Source organism: Tachypleus tridentatus, chromosome 2 (assembly GCF_004210375.1).
Source record: "Tachypleus tridentatus isolate NWPU-2018 chromosome 2, ASM421037v1, whole genome shotgun sequence".
NCBI lineage: Eukaryota > Metazoa > Arthropoda > Merostomata > Xiphosura > Limulidae > Tachypleus > Tachypleus tridentatus.
In genome coordinates, this window is record NC_134826.1 from 53,997,520 (window position 1) to 54,019,325 (window position 21,806).

Below are 21,806 nucleotides of genomic sequence, written 5' to 3' on the forward strand. Positions count from 1 at the left end.
GGTAGACATTCACAGCTCTGGCAACATCTGATCGAGATTCGCCTGCTTCCAAGCTACCAATGGCGTTGTTGCGTTGTGCTTCAGTCAGTCTTGGCGTAACTGTATTGCGTGTCGGTGGCTTAACACTGAGCTATGGAAACCAAGAACCAGTCACTTTTATAGAGATTTTGCACATGTTGCACTTGCATAACATGCAGATCTCTCAAACAAATGTATTGGACACAAATGCATTTTGGCAAAAAATCCGATGTTTTCCTCCGTTTTCAAAGTGCACAACTTTTATTGTCATTTTGGTCTGACAATCAGTGCCTTAACACGTGTAACATCACATACTCTGAGCTTGTAATGCTATAACACATATTTTTCTTTAAAATAACAAAAATATCCCTTTTGCGTTTCTTTTTTTGAAGAGTATATAACATGAAAAACAAAGTACAAAAAAAATCAACAATGATAATTTCCATGTGATTTAAAGCTGGTTCATTGTAACAAATAAGATTTAGTCTTAAGCATATATTTTAATGTTATTTTAACAATATGAGAATAATTTCTTTTATATATTACGTGTGCAAAACACTTGTCAATTGTTTAGCTTTAAGTAAACATTCTTTATAGCCTATATCTACTGTAGGATTTTATACCTAATGGAAATTTTACAAAAAAGGAAATACAACAGAAATGAATGGTTGCAAATAAATATTAATAATTTTTACAATAATAATTTTGTGATGAAAGACAACAAAATATTTTGTTTGTAATTATCTCAGGTTTTATTGTAACACATTTCATTAAACAACAAGGAATGTGTTAACATGTTGTATCAGCATTTATTACACTACAGGAAAGGTGGATAACATGCTGTATTAGGATTAATTAAACTACAGGGAATGTGTTGACATGTTATATCAAGAATTATTAAACTACAGGGAATGTGGTTAACATGTTGTATCAGGATTTACGAAACTACAGGGAATGGAATTAACATGCTGTGTCAGAATTTATTAAACTACAGGGAATGAGTTAATAAGATATATCAGGACTTATTAAACTACAAGGAATGTAGGTAACATGCTGTATCAGGAGTTATTAAAAAACAGGGAATGGGTTAACAGGCTGTGTATTATTAAACAAGCAATCAGGCTGAAATATTGTAATATGTGTTATATGGTTGAGGAAAACAGTATTAAATTAAAGAGATTGTGTTATCCATATTTCTTTTACTCTGCATGATGCAGACAAGTACTATAAACATACAATTGATAAAGAAGAATGTAGGATATAAACCTGTGATGTTACACCAATATTTGATGTCAATGTTATACTAAGTGAATGAGCAAGATTTGAGTTGACTGTAAACTACCAAGTTAATTACAAAATAACAACTGGAGATATGTATACTGAGACAATGGCACCAGTTCTTAGTACAAATAACACCTGTTTAACCACAACAACAAAGTAAAAAATGACCTGTATGTCATTAAGATGTCTTCTTTCAAGCATACTCACACAATCATAAGGAAGATGGTAAAGGTTTACAGTAAACAAAAAATCAAAATATTGAATATTAATTACCTTAAATTGTAACCTAAGCCAGTGGTTCATAACCATGGATTGTCAAAACAGTCTGTTACGAGTTTGTAAGATTATAGTCCAAGATACAGTGTATCACCTATTGATATGAAGTACACGAAGTGCAAATGGTTATGAAAATTGTAGTTGAAATAAATTTGAAACGACTTACAACTTTAATAACATGAGTATTTATTGATAAATAGCTGTACATAGTTTGAAATATGATAATTATTCATTTCTCATTTTATTTTTTGTCTCTGTATAATCCTGCAGAACAGAAACAAATGTTTTCATAGACCATAAGTGGTCCACGGATCACTGGCTGGGATTTACTGAACTATAATTAAACAACCATCAGAAATAAACATGTTATCCATAACCTACCATGGAAACTAGGACAAACATAACAATAAAACAAATCATGTTATAAACATCAACCCCAAAACATAGTGCAACTAATGAACCATAAAAATTAAGCTAGTTAATATAAATACCCGAGTAAAAGAACTAAACAATAAATCAACCATAAAAACTTAGTTATTATAAGCATCAGTCATAAACATTAAAGTCAATGTTATAATAACAGCCATGAAAACTATGCTACTTATTACAAATAGCCAATTTAAATTTATTAGACTGCACAGAAAACTGAACTTTTTATTATGAACTTACTTTTTCTCTGATAGACTTCCATAAGATGGCACTGGAGAAGACTGTGGAGTTCCCAAATGGCCGTTCTGATCTACAGTGGCAACAGGTCCTGATGTGACCTGAGCAGTTTGCTATAAGGTTATTTATATACTAAAGATTGTTTACAAAACTAATTTTTAGATATTTATAGATATTAATTCATCACAAATTGTTTCAGTTAATAATCTGTATATAAACTAATCTAATAAAAATGAGTGTAGTTGTAAAAAAAATATTTGTGACAGAAGGATGTAGAATCAAAGTACATGGAAAAATGAGAAAATAATGATGGTTAAAAGTGATTTTAACTATTGTGACTGTATACTGATAATCTCACAAGATTTGTATAGTATGCATGTCATGTGGGCTGCTCTAGTAGAGTATACATGTCACGTGGGCTGCTCTAGTAGAGTATGCATGTTACATGGGCTGCTCTAGTAAACACCAACAACCAACAGGTATTAACCATCCTAATTGTGCTGGTCAGCCAAGTCCCATACAACAACAACAACATAGTTACCAAGCACTGCAGCACAGATCACCTGATTTGTCACAAAACAACACTGAACAGAAAACATATTTGGGCACAACATGCACTGTTTGGGCTCTGTAATACAGGTGCATAGTTTAAATCCCTCCACGTGATTTGTGAACACTCATGTAAAGGAAGGAGGACATGATTGGACTGAAGCTCCATAAGGACCAGTCGTTGTTTCTGTGATACCAAAATTCATACCTCCGACACCGATTGTACAACAATCCAGTAATATGTAATTCACAGTGTGCACCCTTCACTCTTTCATTTCATACACATCTACAGCAATGTGGTAGCTAGTAGTATCCTTTTTTCTCAAACATTGAAACATGACAACACATAAGTTCAATAATTTCACAAAAAGTAACACAGCATACATATTTTCACAAACATGAACACATGACAATGCATAAGATCCATATTTCCAAAAACATTAATGCATGACAACACAGAGGATCCATATTTACACAAACTTAAACACATGACAGCACACAGAATCCACATTTCCACAAATATTAACATATGACAATACATAGGATCCATATTTCCATTAAGATTAACACATGACAACACATGTGATCCACATTTACACAAAGTTAAACACATGACAGCACACAGTATTCATATTTCCATAAACATTAACACATGACAACACATAGGATCCATATTTACACAAACATTAACACATGACAACATATAGGTTCCATATTTACACAAACATTAACACATGAAAACACACAGACTTCATACAAAATGGAATACCCATTATCAATCTTCTCTTCAATACTATTGGTCATTAGGTTGATATACAAGTTAATAGAGTACAATTTGTAATATACTGTGAAAAATGATGCTTTATGTTATATTAAATCAGAATTTTTAGCAATGTTTTGAACCAATCCTATTATTGTAAGACACTGTTTTCGGCTAAATTTGTGTAGAAAAGAAAATATGTCTCAGAATACAAAAATTAATTATGATTTTACCAACTTATCTTATTCAGAAATAAGTAATTTGAATGTATGAAATCTCATCATCTGAAAGAAGTCTTATCTTTCCATCTTTTCCCAAAACATGTAAGAATAAATGTTTGCAAGGAGTGCCAGTGATCAGCAACATGGTATCCCATACATACATGTGAATGCGTACTAGGATTTCACTACACGCACAATAGTGGAAACTTTTTATAACATCATATGTAATTACCCCATTAATACACAAGAAAATTTATTGGACCATGTACTGAAAAATTAGAATTAGCTACAAGTTTTTAACCAAATATTAATTTATTTCTGACTGCTTAGAAAAAGAAAAGAGACATATAATCTATTTTTAAAATCATAAAAAAAATTTACAAAATTAGTATTGTTATCCTATTGTTAGCCTCTAATAAAATGTATAGAACTTTATATTCTTAAGATAATAGTTTTAGTGCAAACAAAGATCTAACTCCTACCACTTCTCCCTCTATTCCTGAAGGTTCAGCTGGTTGACGTTGCTTTATTTTAAAAAGCTCCTCTTCATAGTATGCTCTGAGACGATCGACATCATCCTGGAGTTTAGCTTTGGATTCTTGTTCTCGTCTGTACTTATCTTGAAGGTCTTTCACTTTGTTATCGTATTCCTGTTGTACAGAACAGATTATGTTACATTAATGTTTATTTCATATAACTTTTCAGTGAACTATCGATAACCCATACTGATATTATCAATTTACATTTGATCCGTCAAGAATGTTTGTGTTACAAAAATAAGTACACTCAAATTTTTTTAAAGGTGGAACAATTTTTGAGAATAACATTTATATAAAAATGGTTGTGTTGTATAAATATTTCAAAGATTTTAATTCAAATAAACACACATATAGAAATGCAAGTAAATTTAATGTGCCCTTCAATCAAAATAAGACACTGGTAATACTGACAATACTGTCTTTCAATCAAAATAAGACACTGGTAATACTGACAATACTGTCCTCAATAAAATAAGACACTGGTAATACTGACAATACTGCCCTTCAATCAATAAAATAAGACACTGGTAATACTAACAATACTGATAAAATAAGACACTGGTAATACTGACAATACTGTTTCACAATAAAATAAGATACTGGTAATACTGACAATACTGTCCTCCAATCATAATAAGACACTGGTAATACTGACAATACTGTCTTTCAATAAAATAAGACACTGGTAATACTGACAATACTGTCTCACAATAAAATAAGACACTGGTAATACTGACAATACTGTCTTTCAATAAAATAAGACACTGGTAATACTAACAATACTGTCTTTCAATAAAATAAGACACTGGTAATACTGACAATACTGTTTCACAATAAAATAAGATACTGGTAATACTGACAATACTGTCCTCCAATCATAATAAGACCACTGGTAATACTAACAATACTGTCTTTCAATAAAATAAGACACTGGTAATACTGACAATACTGTCTCACAATAAAATAAGACACTGGTATACTAACAATACTGTCTTTCAATAAAATAAGACACTGGTAATACTAACAATACTGTCTCACAATAAAATAAGACACTGGTAATACTGACAATACTGTCTTTCAATAAAATAAGACCACTGGTAATACTGACAATACTGTCTCACAATAAAATAAGACACTGGTAATACTAACAATACTGTCTTTCAATAAAATAAGACACTGGTAATACTGACAATACTGTCTCACAATAAAATAAGACACTGGTAATACTAACAATACTGTCTTTCAATAAAATAAGACACTGGTAATACTAACAATACTGTCTTTCAATAAAATAAGACACTGGTAATACTGACAATACTGTCTTTCAATAAAATAAGACACTGGTAATACTGACAATACTGTCTCACAATAAAATAAGACACTGGTAATACTGACAATACTGTCTCACAATAAAATAAGACACTGGTAATACTGACAATACTGTCTCACAATAAAATAAGACACTGGTAATACTGACAATACTGTTTCACAATAAAATAAGACACTGGTAATACTGACAATACTGTTTCACAATAAAATAAGACACTGGTAATACTGACAATACTGTCCTACAATCATAATAAGACACTGGTAATACTAACAATACTGTCTTTCAATAAAATAAGACACTGGTAATACTGACAATACTGTCTCACAATAAAATAAGACACTGGTAATACTGACAATACTGTCTTTCAATAAAATAAGACACTGGTAATACTGACAATACTGTCTCACAATAAAATAAGACACTGGTAATACTGACAATACTGTCTCACAATAAAATAAGACACTGGTAATACTGACAATACTGTCTCACAATAAAATAAGACACTGGTAATACTGACAATACTGTCTCACAATAAAATAAGACACTGGTAATACTGACAATACTGTCCTCCAATCATAATAAGACACTGGTAATACTGACAATACTGTCTTTCAATAAAATAAGACACTGGTAATACTGACAATACTGTCTCACAATAAAATAAGACACTGGTAATACTGACAATACTGTCTTTCAATAAAATAAGACACTGGTAATACTAACAATACTGTCTTTCAATAAAATAAGACACTGGTAATACTGACAATACTGTCTTTCAATAAAATAAGACACTGGTAATACTAACAATACTGTCTCACAATAAAATAAGACACTGGTAATACTAACAATACTGTCTTTCAATAAAATAAGACACTGGTAATACTAACAATACTGTCTCACAATAAAATAAGACCACTGGTAATACTAACAATACTGTCTTTCAATAAAATAAGACACTGGTAATACTAACAATACTGTCTCACAATAAAATAAGACACTGGTAATACTAACAATACTGTCTCACAATAAAATAAGACCACTGGTAATACTAACAATACTGTCTTTCAATAAAATAAGACACTGGTAATACTAACAATACTGTCTCACAATAAAATAAGACCACTGGTAATACTAACAATACTGTCTCACAATAAAATAAGACACTGGTAATACTAACAATACTGTCTCACAATAAAATAAGACCACTGGTAATACTAACAATACTGTCTTTCAATAAAATAAGACACTGGTAATACTAACAATACTGTCTTTCAATAAAATAAGACACTGGTATACTAACAATACTGTCTTTCAATAAAATAAGACACTGGTATACTAACAATACTGTCTTTCAATAAAATAAGACACTGGTAATACTAACAATACTGTCTCACAATAAAATAAGACACTGGTATACTAACAATACTGTCTTTCAATAAAATAAGACACTGGTAATACTAACAATACTGTCTCACAATAAAATAAGACACTGGTAATACTAACAATACTGTCTCACAATAAAATAAGACACTGGTAATACTGACAATACTGTTTCACAATAAAATAAGATACTGGTAGTGCTGACAATACTGTTTTACATAAAATAAGACACTTATTTAAATAAATATAATACTACTGTCTGTTATGTATCCATGTAACTACTTATCTATATAAATATAACACTACTGTCTGTTGCTTCTCCATGTAACTACTTATCTATATAAATATAATAGTACTGTCTGTTGTACGTCCACGTAATCACTTATCATTTTAAATATAATACTACTGTCTGTTGTGTGTCCATATAACTACTTATTTATATAAACATAACATTAGTACTGTCTGTTGTATGTTCATGTAACTACTTATCTATATAAATATAATACTACTGTCTGTTGTGTGTCAATGTAACTACTTATCTATATAAATATAATACTACTGTCTGTTGTGTGTCAATGTAACTACTTATCTATATAAATATAATAATACTGTCTTGTATGTTACTCTAACTACTTATCTATATAAATATAATAATACTGTCTGTTATGTGTTACTATAACTACTTATCTATATAAATTACTCAAAAAAAATTAAAGGAACAATTACATATTTCAGTATATTTTTGTCATAACTAAATTTATGGATGAAAAACGTATCTGTTTGTCTACAAGTGTATTTTTTAAGCTTGTGTGTGAAGTTTGAAGCAATTCAAACAAAACTCACCTCACTCAAAGAGAATACAAGTAAAGGTACCCTATATAAGGCTATTATGTGAAACTATGTATTCCTCATTAATTCTCAAAACAAACACCAACACGGATCTTTTGCAGCTCATTTTGTCATTGTGTACCTTCATCTTGCGTACCCAAGCAGTCAGGTGCCATCTGACAGAGAATGAGGTGGCCAGGGCAGTCCAGATGCTGGAGGATGGCCAGACCCAAAGGAGGGTGGCAGAGCACGTTGGTGTGTCACCAAGCATCATCAACTGACTTTGGCGACGCTATCAGGAAACGAACTCTTATGGCAGGACACCAGGTCAAGGTCATCATTGCTGCACAATAGCCAGAGAGGACCGCTACATCGTGACTACTGCTCTGCAAGATAGGTTAGTTACAGCTTGGTCACTGCTAAATGATCTTCAGCATTCCACTAGAACTCATGTGTCAACCCAAACAATTTGCAATTGTCTGCACAAAGGACATCTTAGGGCCAGACGGCCTGCAAAAGGCGTTATTCTGATAGTGCAACATCATGCAACCAGGTTGGAATTTTCTCACCAGCACCTGAACTGGGAACTTCTTCAAAGGGCCACCATGCTGTGGACAGACGAGAGAAGGTTCACTGTGTCTCATGATGATGGATGTGCAAGAGTGTGGAGATGCTGAAGAGAGAGATTTTACGCATGTAATATTGTGCAAATCGATATTTATGGAGGATGTTCTGTACTGGTCTGGGCAGGTATATGCTTGGGTGGTCACACAGACTTACACTTACTCAATAGGGGTGCTTTGAACTCACGATGACATAGTAACGAAATTCTGTAACCCATTTTGAGCATTTTGGAGGTGCTGTCAATGATGGGTTTATTATCATTCAGGTTAATGTGTGAGCTCACATTGCTCACATACACATCTGTGTATGGACTTCCTTAACGAGGAAGGAATAGAGACTTTTGAGTGGCCCTCCAGATCTCTAGATTTAAATCCCATTAAACTTTGTTGGGATATGTTGTCGAGGCATGTTAGTGAATGCCAACACCCTCTTCAGAATGTAGAGGAACTCTGACAAGCCCTGGTAGACAAGTTGGCTGCCATACTGCAAGAGAACATTGATAGACTGATTTGAAGTGTGCCAAATTGGTGTCAAGAGTGTGTCACAGCTCGTGGAGGTCATACTAGATATTGAATGTTTCAAACATTTCTTGAATAAATGGATGTAAACTGTTTAAAGTATTGTTTCATATGGGATATCAGTTTTGGTGATACTGGTCATTTTCAAAAATTTTATTTTTCCATGTTTTACCATTCATCACATATTAAAAAATGGATGCAGATGGAACTGAAATGAGGCAAATTACCTAAAAAAATAAAAATACTATCACATTTGAAACACTGAGATAAATTATATAAGCAAACGTACTTGTTCCTTTAATTTTTTGAGCAGTTTATAATGGTACTGTCTGTTGTATGTCCATGTAACTACTTATCTATATAAATATAACAGGTACATATAAGCCTTTAGTTTTCCATTTTGCAGTGTTTATTGATTTTATTTTTTATCACAACTTTTCCTTTTGAAGGTGGATATTTGTCAAATATGGCATAAAAGTTTGTTGGGTCTGTGGAGAGATACATACCAACTTATGTTTTCAAATTTTGTGTTTTTCAGTTTTTATCGGTGATTTTTCATATTTTAAAATTACATATAAGGGAAGCAACTTTCCATGTCCAAAGATAATATGTCATTAATAATGAATTGATGGATATTATACTCATAGAGAATGTGGCTTGTTACATACACATGGGTAAAGTAACGTAATACAAGCTAAAAATAAAAACACACCAATAGTCAATGTATGATTACCTTTCGAAGTTGTTCAGCTAGGTTGTTTTCCTCATTTTGTATTTCCTGTTTTACTACACAACAAAAAACATATTTGTATTTGGTAATTGTAATATATTTCATTCAAATGGTGAAAAGCAACTTACACTTGAATGAATAAGAAACAAACAAACAGTTTTCTAGACATTATTATACCTGGAACATAACTATCATTCATCAGAATCAACTTACACTTGAATGAATAAGAAACAAACTAACAGTTTTCTAGACATTATTATACCTGGAACATAACTATCATTCATCAGAATCAACTTACACTTGAATGAATAAGAAACAAACCAACAGTTTTCTAGACATTATTATACCTGGAACATAACTATCATTCATCAGAATCAACTTACACTTGAATGAATAAGAAACAAACCAACAGTTTTCTAGACATTATTATACCTGGAACATAACTATCATTCATCAGAATCAACTTACACTTGAATGAATAAGAAACAAACCAACAGTTTTCTAGAGATTATTATACCTGGAACATAACTATCATTCATCAGAATCAACTTACACTTGAATGAATAAGAAACAAACCAACAGTTTTCTAGATATTATTATACCTGGAACATAACTATCATTCATCAGAATCAACTTACACTTGAATGAATAAGAAACAAACCAACAGTTTTCTAGATATTATTATACCTGGAACATAACTATCATTCATCAGAATCAACTTACACTTGAATGAATTGCAAACAAACCAACAGTTTTGCAAAATATTAAAGAAGGTAATGGAGATAAAAATAAGACAATCACATACATAAAGAAGTATTACTTAAGGTGACATATAATAAGAATATTAATAATAATAATCCATTTGTGTTTTGTTATAAACTGTAAGCGTGAATACCTGTAAACTATTTAGCGAACTCAAGCCATGCTTACAGTATTGTTCGTATTTACACAGAAAATAATCTTTAAATTTTTCTTTATAATTGCATGTAAATGATTGGCATCAAATTGAGATATAACGCTGGAAGAATTATTGATCAATTGAATAGTGTAGGAAATGAAAAGCCATACATTTGTAGAGTACAAAAGATAAATTATGAACTAGCTACTGTATTAAAAAATCCAACTCACAAGCTATCACATCAGATGGAGGCTGTCCACCAAGAAGTAATTTTAACCTCTGAATTTCTTCTTGATATTCTCTTAACAAGGCATCTTTGGGGTCTTCATTTATCTTTGGTTTATTTTTTATGCTTTTGGCCCTGTTTGCATATCTCAACGTACTCAGAGTTTCATCATAGTTATTGTCAGCTGGAGAAAGACAAGCCACCATCAAAGTTTTGGTATTTCCACCCAGAGAATCTTGAAGAAGCCTCGTTAGTTTAGAATCTCTGTAAGGTATGTGTTTGGACTTCCCATCTACCAATGCAGAAATAACATTTCCCAAGGCAGACAGAGATAAGTTGATCTTAGTAGCTTCTTTCAACCTTTCACCAGTAGCTCCTGTAAATGAAAAAACAGACAAAACACATTTCACTTATATAAAGTTAATTACTAATCATTTTCACTCCAGTTAATTTTTTAAATACAAACAAAAAAACTTCCCTTTTTTGTAACATATCCATGTATAACTTTTTAATACTCAATCAGTATACATGTATGTGTTTAGTAGACAGCTTTATCTTACTGTTCTGTACATCAGTTCCCATCAGACAACTTTATCTTCCTATAATGACATCAGTTCCTATTTTATTTAAAATGTTAGTATTTTTGCTTTCATTATTTTGGAGGTAATTCTGCCTTACATAAATTGTACTATTTTAGAATTAAACAGAATTTCAGGCACCTACTTACTTCTGAATTACTTTTGCTTCTGCCTCACTAAAACAGACTTTTCATCACAACTGCAACTTTCAAATAAATCTAACTTATGGCAAGAAAGCAGAGCTTATATAAAACCCATTGAGGCATGCTCAGTAAGTTACTGGGAAAGTGGTATAGTGGAATATTATGGGAATCTGATGCATCTATGGAAGGGACAATTGAAGTCACATTTTTGGACGGCCTGAGTTAGAAAAAAAATTTCATTATTTTACTGGTAGATATAGATGACATGAATGAAACATAAATGGTAATTGTTTAGCTTTCTTATGGTGGCTTATATATTTATCATTAAAACTTATGTATCAGAAAAGTCATGGGCCAATTAGCAATGTGGTAAATAACAAATTCTGGAAAATTTATTTCTAAAATGATAGAGCCAATATGAACCTATGCTCTTAATTCTAGGGTTAAATAATTATATAAAAAACCTAAAATATGTAAGTAAATCTAACCATCTTTTAATCATCCAATTAGACTTTACTTGAAAATACTTTGAACTTGTTAAATTGAGATATGAACATAAATTATGAAAAATATGAGAACATACAAATAAAGGATAAAATTAAGCAATGGAACAAAACAGTTACAAGTAATGTATAAGCTCTTCTACAACTGTAACTATGTCTGTAGTTGTGTTCATACTGTAACACTTACCATAACTGTAAACGTTTTGTAATTGTGTTTACACTGCAACACTTATAATAACTGTAACCATGTTTTGTAATTGTTTTCACACTGTAACAGTTACTATAACTAATTTAATTTCATAGTATATTTGAAGTTTCCTATAATTTTTACTAAAAGGTGTTAGAACACAGGTGTAACAACAAACACCACCTCAACCTGATACAGGTTGTTTTTTTATTTTAATACATAAGTGTTGTAGTGGAACTTTGAACCTCCACTGAATACCACTATGAACACATCAAACATATACAAGCAAATATCAAATTCTTTCAAAGCTTCCTTCTTTATGATTATTTATTCTGTCATCCAGTAGGTCACCAAGGTCAGATCAGGTCCTACCTTTATAAATACTGATGAAATTTCTGTATTTTAATATTTATTTTCAGTTAATTAACACAAGAACAAAAATATCACCTGTTTTAGTTTGTCTCTCACTTCCTGCCAGATCCACCAGGTTCAGTTTTCCCTGACGGATCCTCTGATCACTTTCCACTTCTATCTCCATCATCTCCAAATGAATGGTGAAGATAGAGTGGCTACGAGAGGAATCAGCATTCATCAGAGTGGCCCCCACTGATCGATTCTTCCAACCCTGGTCCATCACTAACTCACATTCTTGTACATTATGTACAGGGTGGAGGGAAAGTCCTAGTAATATAGAGATGTGAATTAGAGCTGTGAACAATGCTAGAAAACAGTGAAATGAAAAGACATTTTAGAAGGAGAAGTAATGTCTAATATCAATAGTCTTTCTAGGAAGACTTATACAAGATTCTTATTAAGACTGTGAGCATTTAAGTATTTCAAAACACAGTAACTCTTACACTTGGTCACTAAGTGGATGGGTGAAAAAAATGGGTGGTATTTTGTGTCTGTCACCTTCACAAGTTCTTAAAAACAAAGAAAGAGTTCAAGGGTCTCTGTTTACAGTTGTTTCTTGTATTTCTGCCATTTAGTAACACCATACAAGTTGCTTCATGGCCAAAACCCAGTTAAGATCATTCAATTATTCATAAACCCACTGAACAATGAAACCATTAAGAAATAATCTGGTTGTATGAAATGATGCAATATGGAGAGATATATTTATAAAGAGTACAAAGATGATTTGTGAACAAAAATCCTTTTTAACTTTAAATATAAAGGGCATTCACGTAAAACCTCTAGTATCCTTAGAAGATCAGATATGAAAGAATTTCCCAACATCACAGAACACATAATAATAAGTTTTACTCTGTCAAGCAGAGATGTATTAACAAGATAGTAGTGAAAATAACAAGACAGTCAGAAGATGAAATTTGACTAAAGTTTACATAAACATCCATTTATATGTAATTTTAAAGAAGTAATAAGTACAAGAAATAATATACATAACTAATGTTCAATAGTTAGTTAACAAAAGTCATTTTCAAAACCATCAAACAGATTTGAACGTGACTGAAGAAACAAAAAGTATTGTTCATCTATTTTAAGGATAATAGAAATAAATGTGTCTGCAAAAATAATGATTACACATCTCAAAGAAACAAATCACATGAATACAACAAGTGAAAAGCTTTTTCTCAAGTTTTTTAAATCCAGGTAATGACAAAAATTGTTATATAAAGACTTGACACCAAAGAATAAAAATACTGAAAATATTTAATCAAATTAGACAGCTACAAACTGTCAGTTTTGTTATGAAATAAAATACTGTTGTATTTAAACAACTATAGCACTACTTACATTTATCATAGGAGAAACATGGGCAACAGAGATGTACATGTTTCTATATAGTTAATTAACATCACAAAAAGATATATAACATAAAAGTGAAAACTGAAAAAAAATCTATCTGAATAAAGAATAACCTCTGTATAAGGTGACTGCTTGATTTTTGTTTATAATACAGGAAGACAGAAATTCACCTGGGACATAGACACCCTTCTCTGGATGTTCTTTAAGATCCAGTTTTTTCTTGTGATCCTTTCCCAACAAGTCCCTAATTTCTTCATTATAAATCTCTAGAAAAGATGCATGAACAAGGTACTTTGTGTTTTCAGTTGTTGCTATTGCCTCAAAGATGTGCTCAAAGGCTCTAGGAATTATTCCACGCTGCATCGGAGGACTGGTGACCCCCTGCATTGTGAAAGACTTACCACAACCTGTCTGTCCATAGGCAAACACAGTTCCATTGTATCCTTCTGTAACACTCTGACATTGAAAATTAACATTATTTCAATCATTGCTGAATTTTCTATTATTAAACAATTAGACTTAACATATATATTTTATATCACACTGAACATAAGCAAATATGTGTGGAAAAATAATTAAATTATTTATTATATATTAACATAAGTGAAGCAAGTGATAACACATATAACTATTTATAAAGTATGTATTGATTTACTAAGCTCATCTGATAAAGAACACATCTTAAAAAATACAAATTCACATTTCCAAAATATATGTATAACAAACTTTACAGTTAAGTTATTCTTTTTGGAAATATTACAAACTTTAGTTATCAATTTCCAGTAAATATCTAAGGCCTATTAAATATTTATTAAACCAATTTGTGCAAAGTCATAAAAGTAATACACAATACAGCATTTTAGACTAAATAGAGTACTTTAATGATTTATGTCAAGACATATAAACAAGTTGACCTTACATGCCAAACATTCATATCTAAAAATACTGAACTTAATAATGAATTTCCTGTGTTACTTGATGTGTCTTTATTCTGCTAGTTGAGGCTATTGTTGATAAACTAGTTTCAAGAGTTAGAGAAATAGCTTTAAAGCTACCAATTCGAAAGACTGCAAAACTTCAGTATATGTGGTGATGATTGTTACACGAGATTCATGTAGTAAAATGAACATGTAACACAATGTGTAATGGTCTCTTGCTCAAGTATGGTCATGATACTTGAACCTGTTGAACACAGGCCCTTGAAAATTTTTAATTTTTACCAATGATAATAGATGGCATTATATATATTTATATCATAAGACATGAAAGAAAATAAACCAAACAGACATATATCTCCTGATCACACACCATATATGGTGAGTATTTATACAAAGTGTCCTGGTTTTGAGGTACTGGTGAAAGTAAGACCCATCTATTCAGTTTAACCTCAGTTTTGCAGGCCTAACATCTTTTAAAAAGAAAGAAGAGCAGATGTGGGTGCACTAACCCACAGTTTCCCACATCTTTACCACTTTTTTCTGTCTATACCCAAATGTGGGATGGTAGTTGTTCACACATACAAAAAAATATCAGTGAGGAAAAAGAAATAATTGGAATACATAAGTGGGGGAAATAGTAAAACTGTCCTTGAAGTTGACATTCCAGATCCCATTATGACATTTGGACATAAATACTAAAATCTTAAGGTAATACTACACTAAGCCTAAACTAAATTGTTAGTACAGGTCTCACCATCTAAGGTTATGATGTATGAAATTCATTCTATTCCTTGTAATGATGTACTCTTTTTTACTTATCTATACATATAAATATACACAGACACAAGTAATTAAATATTTCCAACTTACAAACTATAAACAAAGGAACTAATGGTTAGTAATCAGAAATTCTTACATCAACAATAGGAAAAACAATGTCACTATATAGTTGTTCAGTGGTGGATTCCATATAATAAGCTCCATCAAAAGTAAAGACCTTCGGTGGAGCACTCTGATCTGCTGGATTGATGATTGAACACTGTCCACAGCTGGAATCCATTTTTAAAATGATCTACAGTAGAGAAAAGTGATTAACTTGAACATTTGTTGTACAATTATTCACTGTTTGTAATTTAAACAAGTGATCCCATCAAAGGTGACAACAAGTACAAAATGAGTACCTTTACACATTCTGTGCATGTTAAAGACATCTGTGTTTTGTTTTTGTGGACTTAGCATTATACATTCACCTAATATTTCATTTCAACTGGTAAAATTTAGACAGAAGGGAAGGAGGGGAAGACCAGAATAGCATTCAGAGAAGGAAAACAAGAAAAAACAGAGGTACATTCAGAGGAGAAGGAAAACAAAAAAAGGCAGAGATACATTCAGAGAAGGAAAACAAGAAAAGGCAGAGAAACATTCAGAGGAGAAGGGAAACAAGAAAAGGCAGAGATACATTCAGAGGAGAAGGGAAACAAGAAAAGGCAGAGATACATTCAGAGGAGAAGGGAAACAAGAAAAGGCAGAGATACATTCAGAGGAGAAGGAAAACAAGAAAAGGCAGAGATACATTCAGAGGAGAAGGAAAACAAGAAAAGGTAGAGAAACATTCAGAGGAATAGGGAGAGTCAAGAAAAGGCAGAGGTATGTTCAATTGGAAACATTGCAGAGTTATTATGATTTTCAGTTCCTGAAGGAACAGAAGGCAAGAAAAAAATACTATTTTTCAAAGTTTTTCACATACAGAAAACTAACATAGTAAAATATAAAGCTTCTATGTCCTGTGCAAAACTTGGGTCAAGAGTATGTTAAAATGGCCTGAGCAAGTAGGCCAGGAAACAGAAGAGAAAAATTTGGGAGAGGAATTTAAACTTTACATTATGTTGCTAGACTTGCCTGAAGAAAAATATTACCAACTAATAAAGATCTGTAAAATACATTCTTAAGTTGGTATTTCTAACAAGACCCAAAAGCCTTAACTTCAGAGAAGTAAATCTAAATTGTAACTAGATTCAATATTTACTCACATAAAATGACTAGCTTTGAGCTATGGAAGTTTGTCATCCTGTCTTTTATAAGCACTTCAAAATACTTTGTTGAAACCCTTTCAAATATTTGATAAATGACTTACTTCAACATTAAAGTTAAAAATAAAAGTAGAGTGAACATACCTTGCATTTTAAATCTTTTTCTCTTTGATTCATAGGACGGCATCTTACGATAACTTTCACCGTTTCAGCAGACATTACAACAAACTTTCCTGGGTATCTTCCGTTAAATGTACACCAGGTATTACACTAGCAGAAAAAACACATTGGTCTACTTGAGATAAATATAACGCTGTGTTTGGAAATACACATCTTTCTATAGGAACGTTTTCAATTAATTTACTGTAGGGCTAAAATAATATATATATATATATACATGCATCCACTGTCATGACTAATCTTGTTTTCTACTATATATATGGGAAACCTGATTATTCTATCAGGTTAGTGTAAGTATAGCATTTTGATACTTTAACTATTAAGTTTATATATATTACAAAAAAACTCTTCTTTTAACCACAGTCAGATAGCCAATTTACGGATACAGTTTAATTATTAAACTCTAATATTTTACACAGAATGGATCATTTTAATAAGATTATCTCTCACAGGAACCTGTACTAAATATTCAGTTCAAATATATATATATATTTTATCTCTACACACTACAGTTATCAACCCTTACAGATATAATAAACTTAGCTTCTGAGGTTTGATGATAAACCATGGAAATATTACTTGAATGTCTTCCAGTTAAACTGACATGTTTATTTTTAAATTCATATGTAAAGTAAGAACAGTGTATAATTTGTTTTTTATATTACAATGACTACCATAGAACTTTTACAAGTTCTCACAATTATTTTATAAATAAATTATGTTCAAAGTTAAGCCTTTTTTAAAATAATCTTCAGATAATATACCTATTTACTAGTAAAGTAACAGTACCACTTATACCTAGTGTTCTGATACAGCCAGTACATGATACAAATATTGTATACTGATACAGCCAGTAGGTAATACCAATCATGTATACTGATATTGCCAGTTGGTGATACCAGTCATGTATACTGATATAGCCAGTACATAATACTAGTCATTTATACTAATACAGCCCGTAGGTGATACCAGTCATGTATAATGATATAGCCAGTACATGATACCAGTCATGTATACTGATACAGCCAGTAGGTGATACCAGTCATGTATAATGATACAGCTTGTTTTTTTGAATTTTGCACAAAGCTACTCGAGGGCTATCTGTGCTAGCTGTCCCTAAATTTGCAGTGTAAGACTAGAGGGAAAGCAGCTAGTCATCACCACCCACCGCCAACTCTTGGGCTACTCTTTTACCAATGAATAGTGGGATTGACCGTCACATTATAATGCCCCCACGGCTTGGAAGGCGAGCATGTTTGGCGCGACGCAGGCGTGAACCCGCGACCCTCGGATTATGAGTCGCACACCTTACGCGCTTGGCCATGCCGGGCCAATGATATAGCCAGTACATGATACCAATCATGTATACTGATACAGCCAATAGGTGATACCAGTCATGTGTACTGGTACAGCCAGTAGATGATCTCTTGACGTTTTAATATAAAAACTAGTAATTTGAAGTTTCATATTTCTGTAGTATAACATATATTTATAGAACAAAGAAGTTAGAATATAGTGCTATAGTAAGTACGATATGCACCTTGTCTTGGTAGTGTTAAATGTCATCTAAATATAAACCTATAGTTCCATAAGATAAGAATCAGATTGACCTATGGCATTACTCCCTGTGTGAAGTCACTCACTGACAGCAGTAGTGATGTGTGACAGTGAATGAACTGTCACTGTCAAGAGTGTAAGAAATCTTTTTGTAGCCTATGGTTTGTTTTGTGTAGTTCCATCTATATTGACGTGATGCAGGCTTGTATATGTTGTGTGTGTCGTGTGGAACATCACTACGTGCTTTCTACTGGATTCATAAAATATGCAAAATAAGCTGATGAAAGTTGGAATTTATAAGAAATGCTATCATTCTGTCACTATTACTGAGGTATGTGACAAAGGCTTGAAAAATGTTTTCCACAATATATCATGGCCCTGAAATATTGGGTTCTGATGAAGTTTAAAATGATGTAAAAGCTTCAGGCAAAATTAATTTATTATATGTAAGAAAACAAAGACAGCAGTGGTATATTTCTGTTATAAAATGCATGCAGCAAAAAGTGCAGTGAGAGTAAAAATGATTTTTACAATAGCACCACTACATGAAATACTTTATCTGGGGGAAGTAAATAAATAAAATCCAGTTCTAATTACTCATATAAAACACTTGTGGCACACTACACCTCTTATAAAACAAACTGAAGACAGGTTAAAATATTAACAAACATTAAAGGAATATTTGTACCAGTTTATTAAAATAGTCCATGCTACCTTCGACTGTATTATTTTATTATAAAATACAGCTTTCACCGTAAGGAGCAATAAGTTTAAAAAGAGGTACAATATTTCAATCACAGCTATAGCCTGTAATAAAGTTATACCTAACCAATAAGTAAACTCATAATGAAACTACTATTTTCAACTTTAATATTTTATTGAACAATAAAGGATATATGTTACCTGATTATTTATTGATGTCTGACACCTTCTAGGGTGCACTGATACATGGTTATATTTTAATTTAGTATGTTTCTTGATCTTAAAATCATATCCTTTTAAATTAAAATATGCATTTTTAAACCTATTCATTTGTATATAAAAAAGGCACGTTGCACTGCTCTTAAAACACATTTATATCAACATTTTTAAATGTATATTCTTATTTAATAGTTGTACTTAAAACACATGCTCTTTAGGTACACTGTATTAACTGTGAAGGCCTATAATGCTAAAGACATGGTGGGCACAGCATAGTTAGCCCACTGTTTATCTTGATGCTTAACAAACAATCAAATTTAAAATAAATTTAACACTTTAATTCTTATGTCATTGTCTAAAACATTTAAACTTGTTTCCAATAAGATGTTAGTCCTAATAAAAATTAATAAATAAAGAAAAATATACATAAATATCAGTTATATCTTTATCACAAAAACTTGAACTGACTTAACTTAAAATGAAGTTCATAAATGTTGTTTGGATATCATTTCTCACAACATGAAATATAACTGATATTTTCCTTAAGATACAAAAGTCTGTTGGTAAACAATTCTAAGCAGGTGACATTGATGTATTAATATTTAATCAGTAAAGTTGGCAGGTTTTCATTATTATTGATTCTGCACACATTACTGTGTGCGTTTTAATTTAATATTGCCTAACTGGGTTTACAACTGAATGTGAAAGGTCACTTGTTTTGTGTAACTTGTCTTTATGTATTAATAAACAGTTTCCCTGGTTACTTGTTATGACTAAGACAGTTCAAGTTAATATTGAAATCTTAAGTCAGCTGAAGTTAAACAGAATTCCTGTAGTTCTAGGTGGCTATATTCCATGTAAAATACCAGTTTTGTTGAATGTGTAAGACCAGTCAGTACTTCTTGAAAGAGCTACAAAATACCAAACTCTAACAGTGGAGTTTGGTTTAACTTTTCTACAATGAGAAGGTCTACAAAAGGTTAACTGGTAACTGCAATACATTGTAACATTAAACATTAACTTACAGATACGTAGAATTTAGCAAATATTATTGATACATTAATGCTAATTATCCACACTGCCTCTATAACAGAATAAAAATGTGAATTTAATATAATTATTAGTTATTATTAACTCAAGGTCATTCGGATAAATAAAACTAAATGAAAATACTTACCCTTATAATCTCACTGGTATTATAATTAACATGAAGCTTTTATTATGGCTACGACGTTTATTTCAGTCATTAGAACAGATCATGCTATTATATTTTAAAATTCAGTAAGCTTCATATTTTTCGAGTATAACACATTTCTCTTAATAACGTCAATCTTCCTTCGAAATCAGCTTTAAAGTTTAAATAAATGAAACCGAATAGAAGTGAGACCCCATTTGTTCAGTCTAGATAGAGCGTTTGGTGGCCTTGGCCTAGGTTTCCATTCCGTTAATCGTTTTTATCGACATGGTACCATCATTAAGAAACTGCCACAGTTCCAGACAGTAACAGGTCAAGTCTGAATTGTATTAATAGATATTACGACCGAATACAACTAGTACTAGTATGAATGAATATTAGCTTTGGATTATAGTCTCAGTCTTACCTAGAGGGAATTCACTTTACAAATAAAGGAAATGTTTTACAAAATAAGTGGATTTGCTTGTCTTTAGTACATATTCAAGCACATTGGTGTATTCACCTACACTATAGAATTAACTAACAATAAAACAAATGCGTAGCGTAAGTATAGATTATTTTTGTTGTTTTTTTTATTACATGTACATCCTAGCAACGGAAACGGGAAAAGTACACAATGTCGTCAGGCAATATAAAGCGCCACCTGCTAGAATATAATATACGAGTTGTGTGAATTTACTTGTTGTTTAGGGTTAACTTCTGGCACAATGAATGGCTTTACGTTATTAATAAAGTATTTACATCAGCCTAATCACAAATTTTGATGTGGCGATAGCTTAAAGTAATATCATTAATTTGTAACCTTGTTTTGTTCAGACCATACTGAAAAGAAATTTGTTTGTTTGTTTGTTTGTTTGTTGTTATTTTTTTCAAGGTAGTTATTGGTTAGTCTTATAACAAGTGTGTGGTACCCGGGAACATAAGGTACACACTGGACCTATACCGTCGAATCTGTTCAGT

The 21,806-nt window shown here is 31.6% G+C and overlaps 1 protein-coding gene across 1 annotated transcript in view; it reads right to left on the minus strand.

The window, feature by feature from the left end:
* LOC143243840 (kinesin-like protein KIF17) overlaps positions 1 to 20,965 on the minus strand; it is a 25,509-nt gene extending 4,544 nt beyond the window's left edge. The window contains exons 1-9 of the mRNA XM_076487531.1: positions 20,829 to 20,965; positions 17,138 to 17,263; positions 15,880 to 16,035; positions 14,196 to 14,481; positions 12,703 to 12,936; positions 10,849 to 11,220; positions 9,724 to 9,776; positions 4,254 to 4,421; positions 2,245 to 2,354 (exon numbers count right to left, since the gene is read on the minus strand). Of these exons, the coding sequence (XP_076343646.1) occupies positions 2,245 to 2,354; positions 4,254 to 4,421; positions 9,724 to 9,776; positions 10,849 to 11,220; positions 12,703 to 12,936; positions 14,196 to 14,481; positions 15,880 to 16,035; positions 17,138 to 17,212 (1,454 nt within the window). The 5' untranslated portion in view covers positions 17,213 to 17,263; positions 20,829 to 20,965. The remainder of the gene's footprint in view (positions 1 to 2,244; positions 2,355 to 4,253; positions 4,422 to 9,723; positions 9,777 to 10,848; positions 11,221 to 12,702; positions 12,937 to 14,195; positions 14,482 to 15,879; positions 16,036 to 17,137; positions 17,264 to 20,828) is intronic.
* Between the last annotated feature and the right edge of the window lie 841 nt (positions 20,966 to 21,806).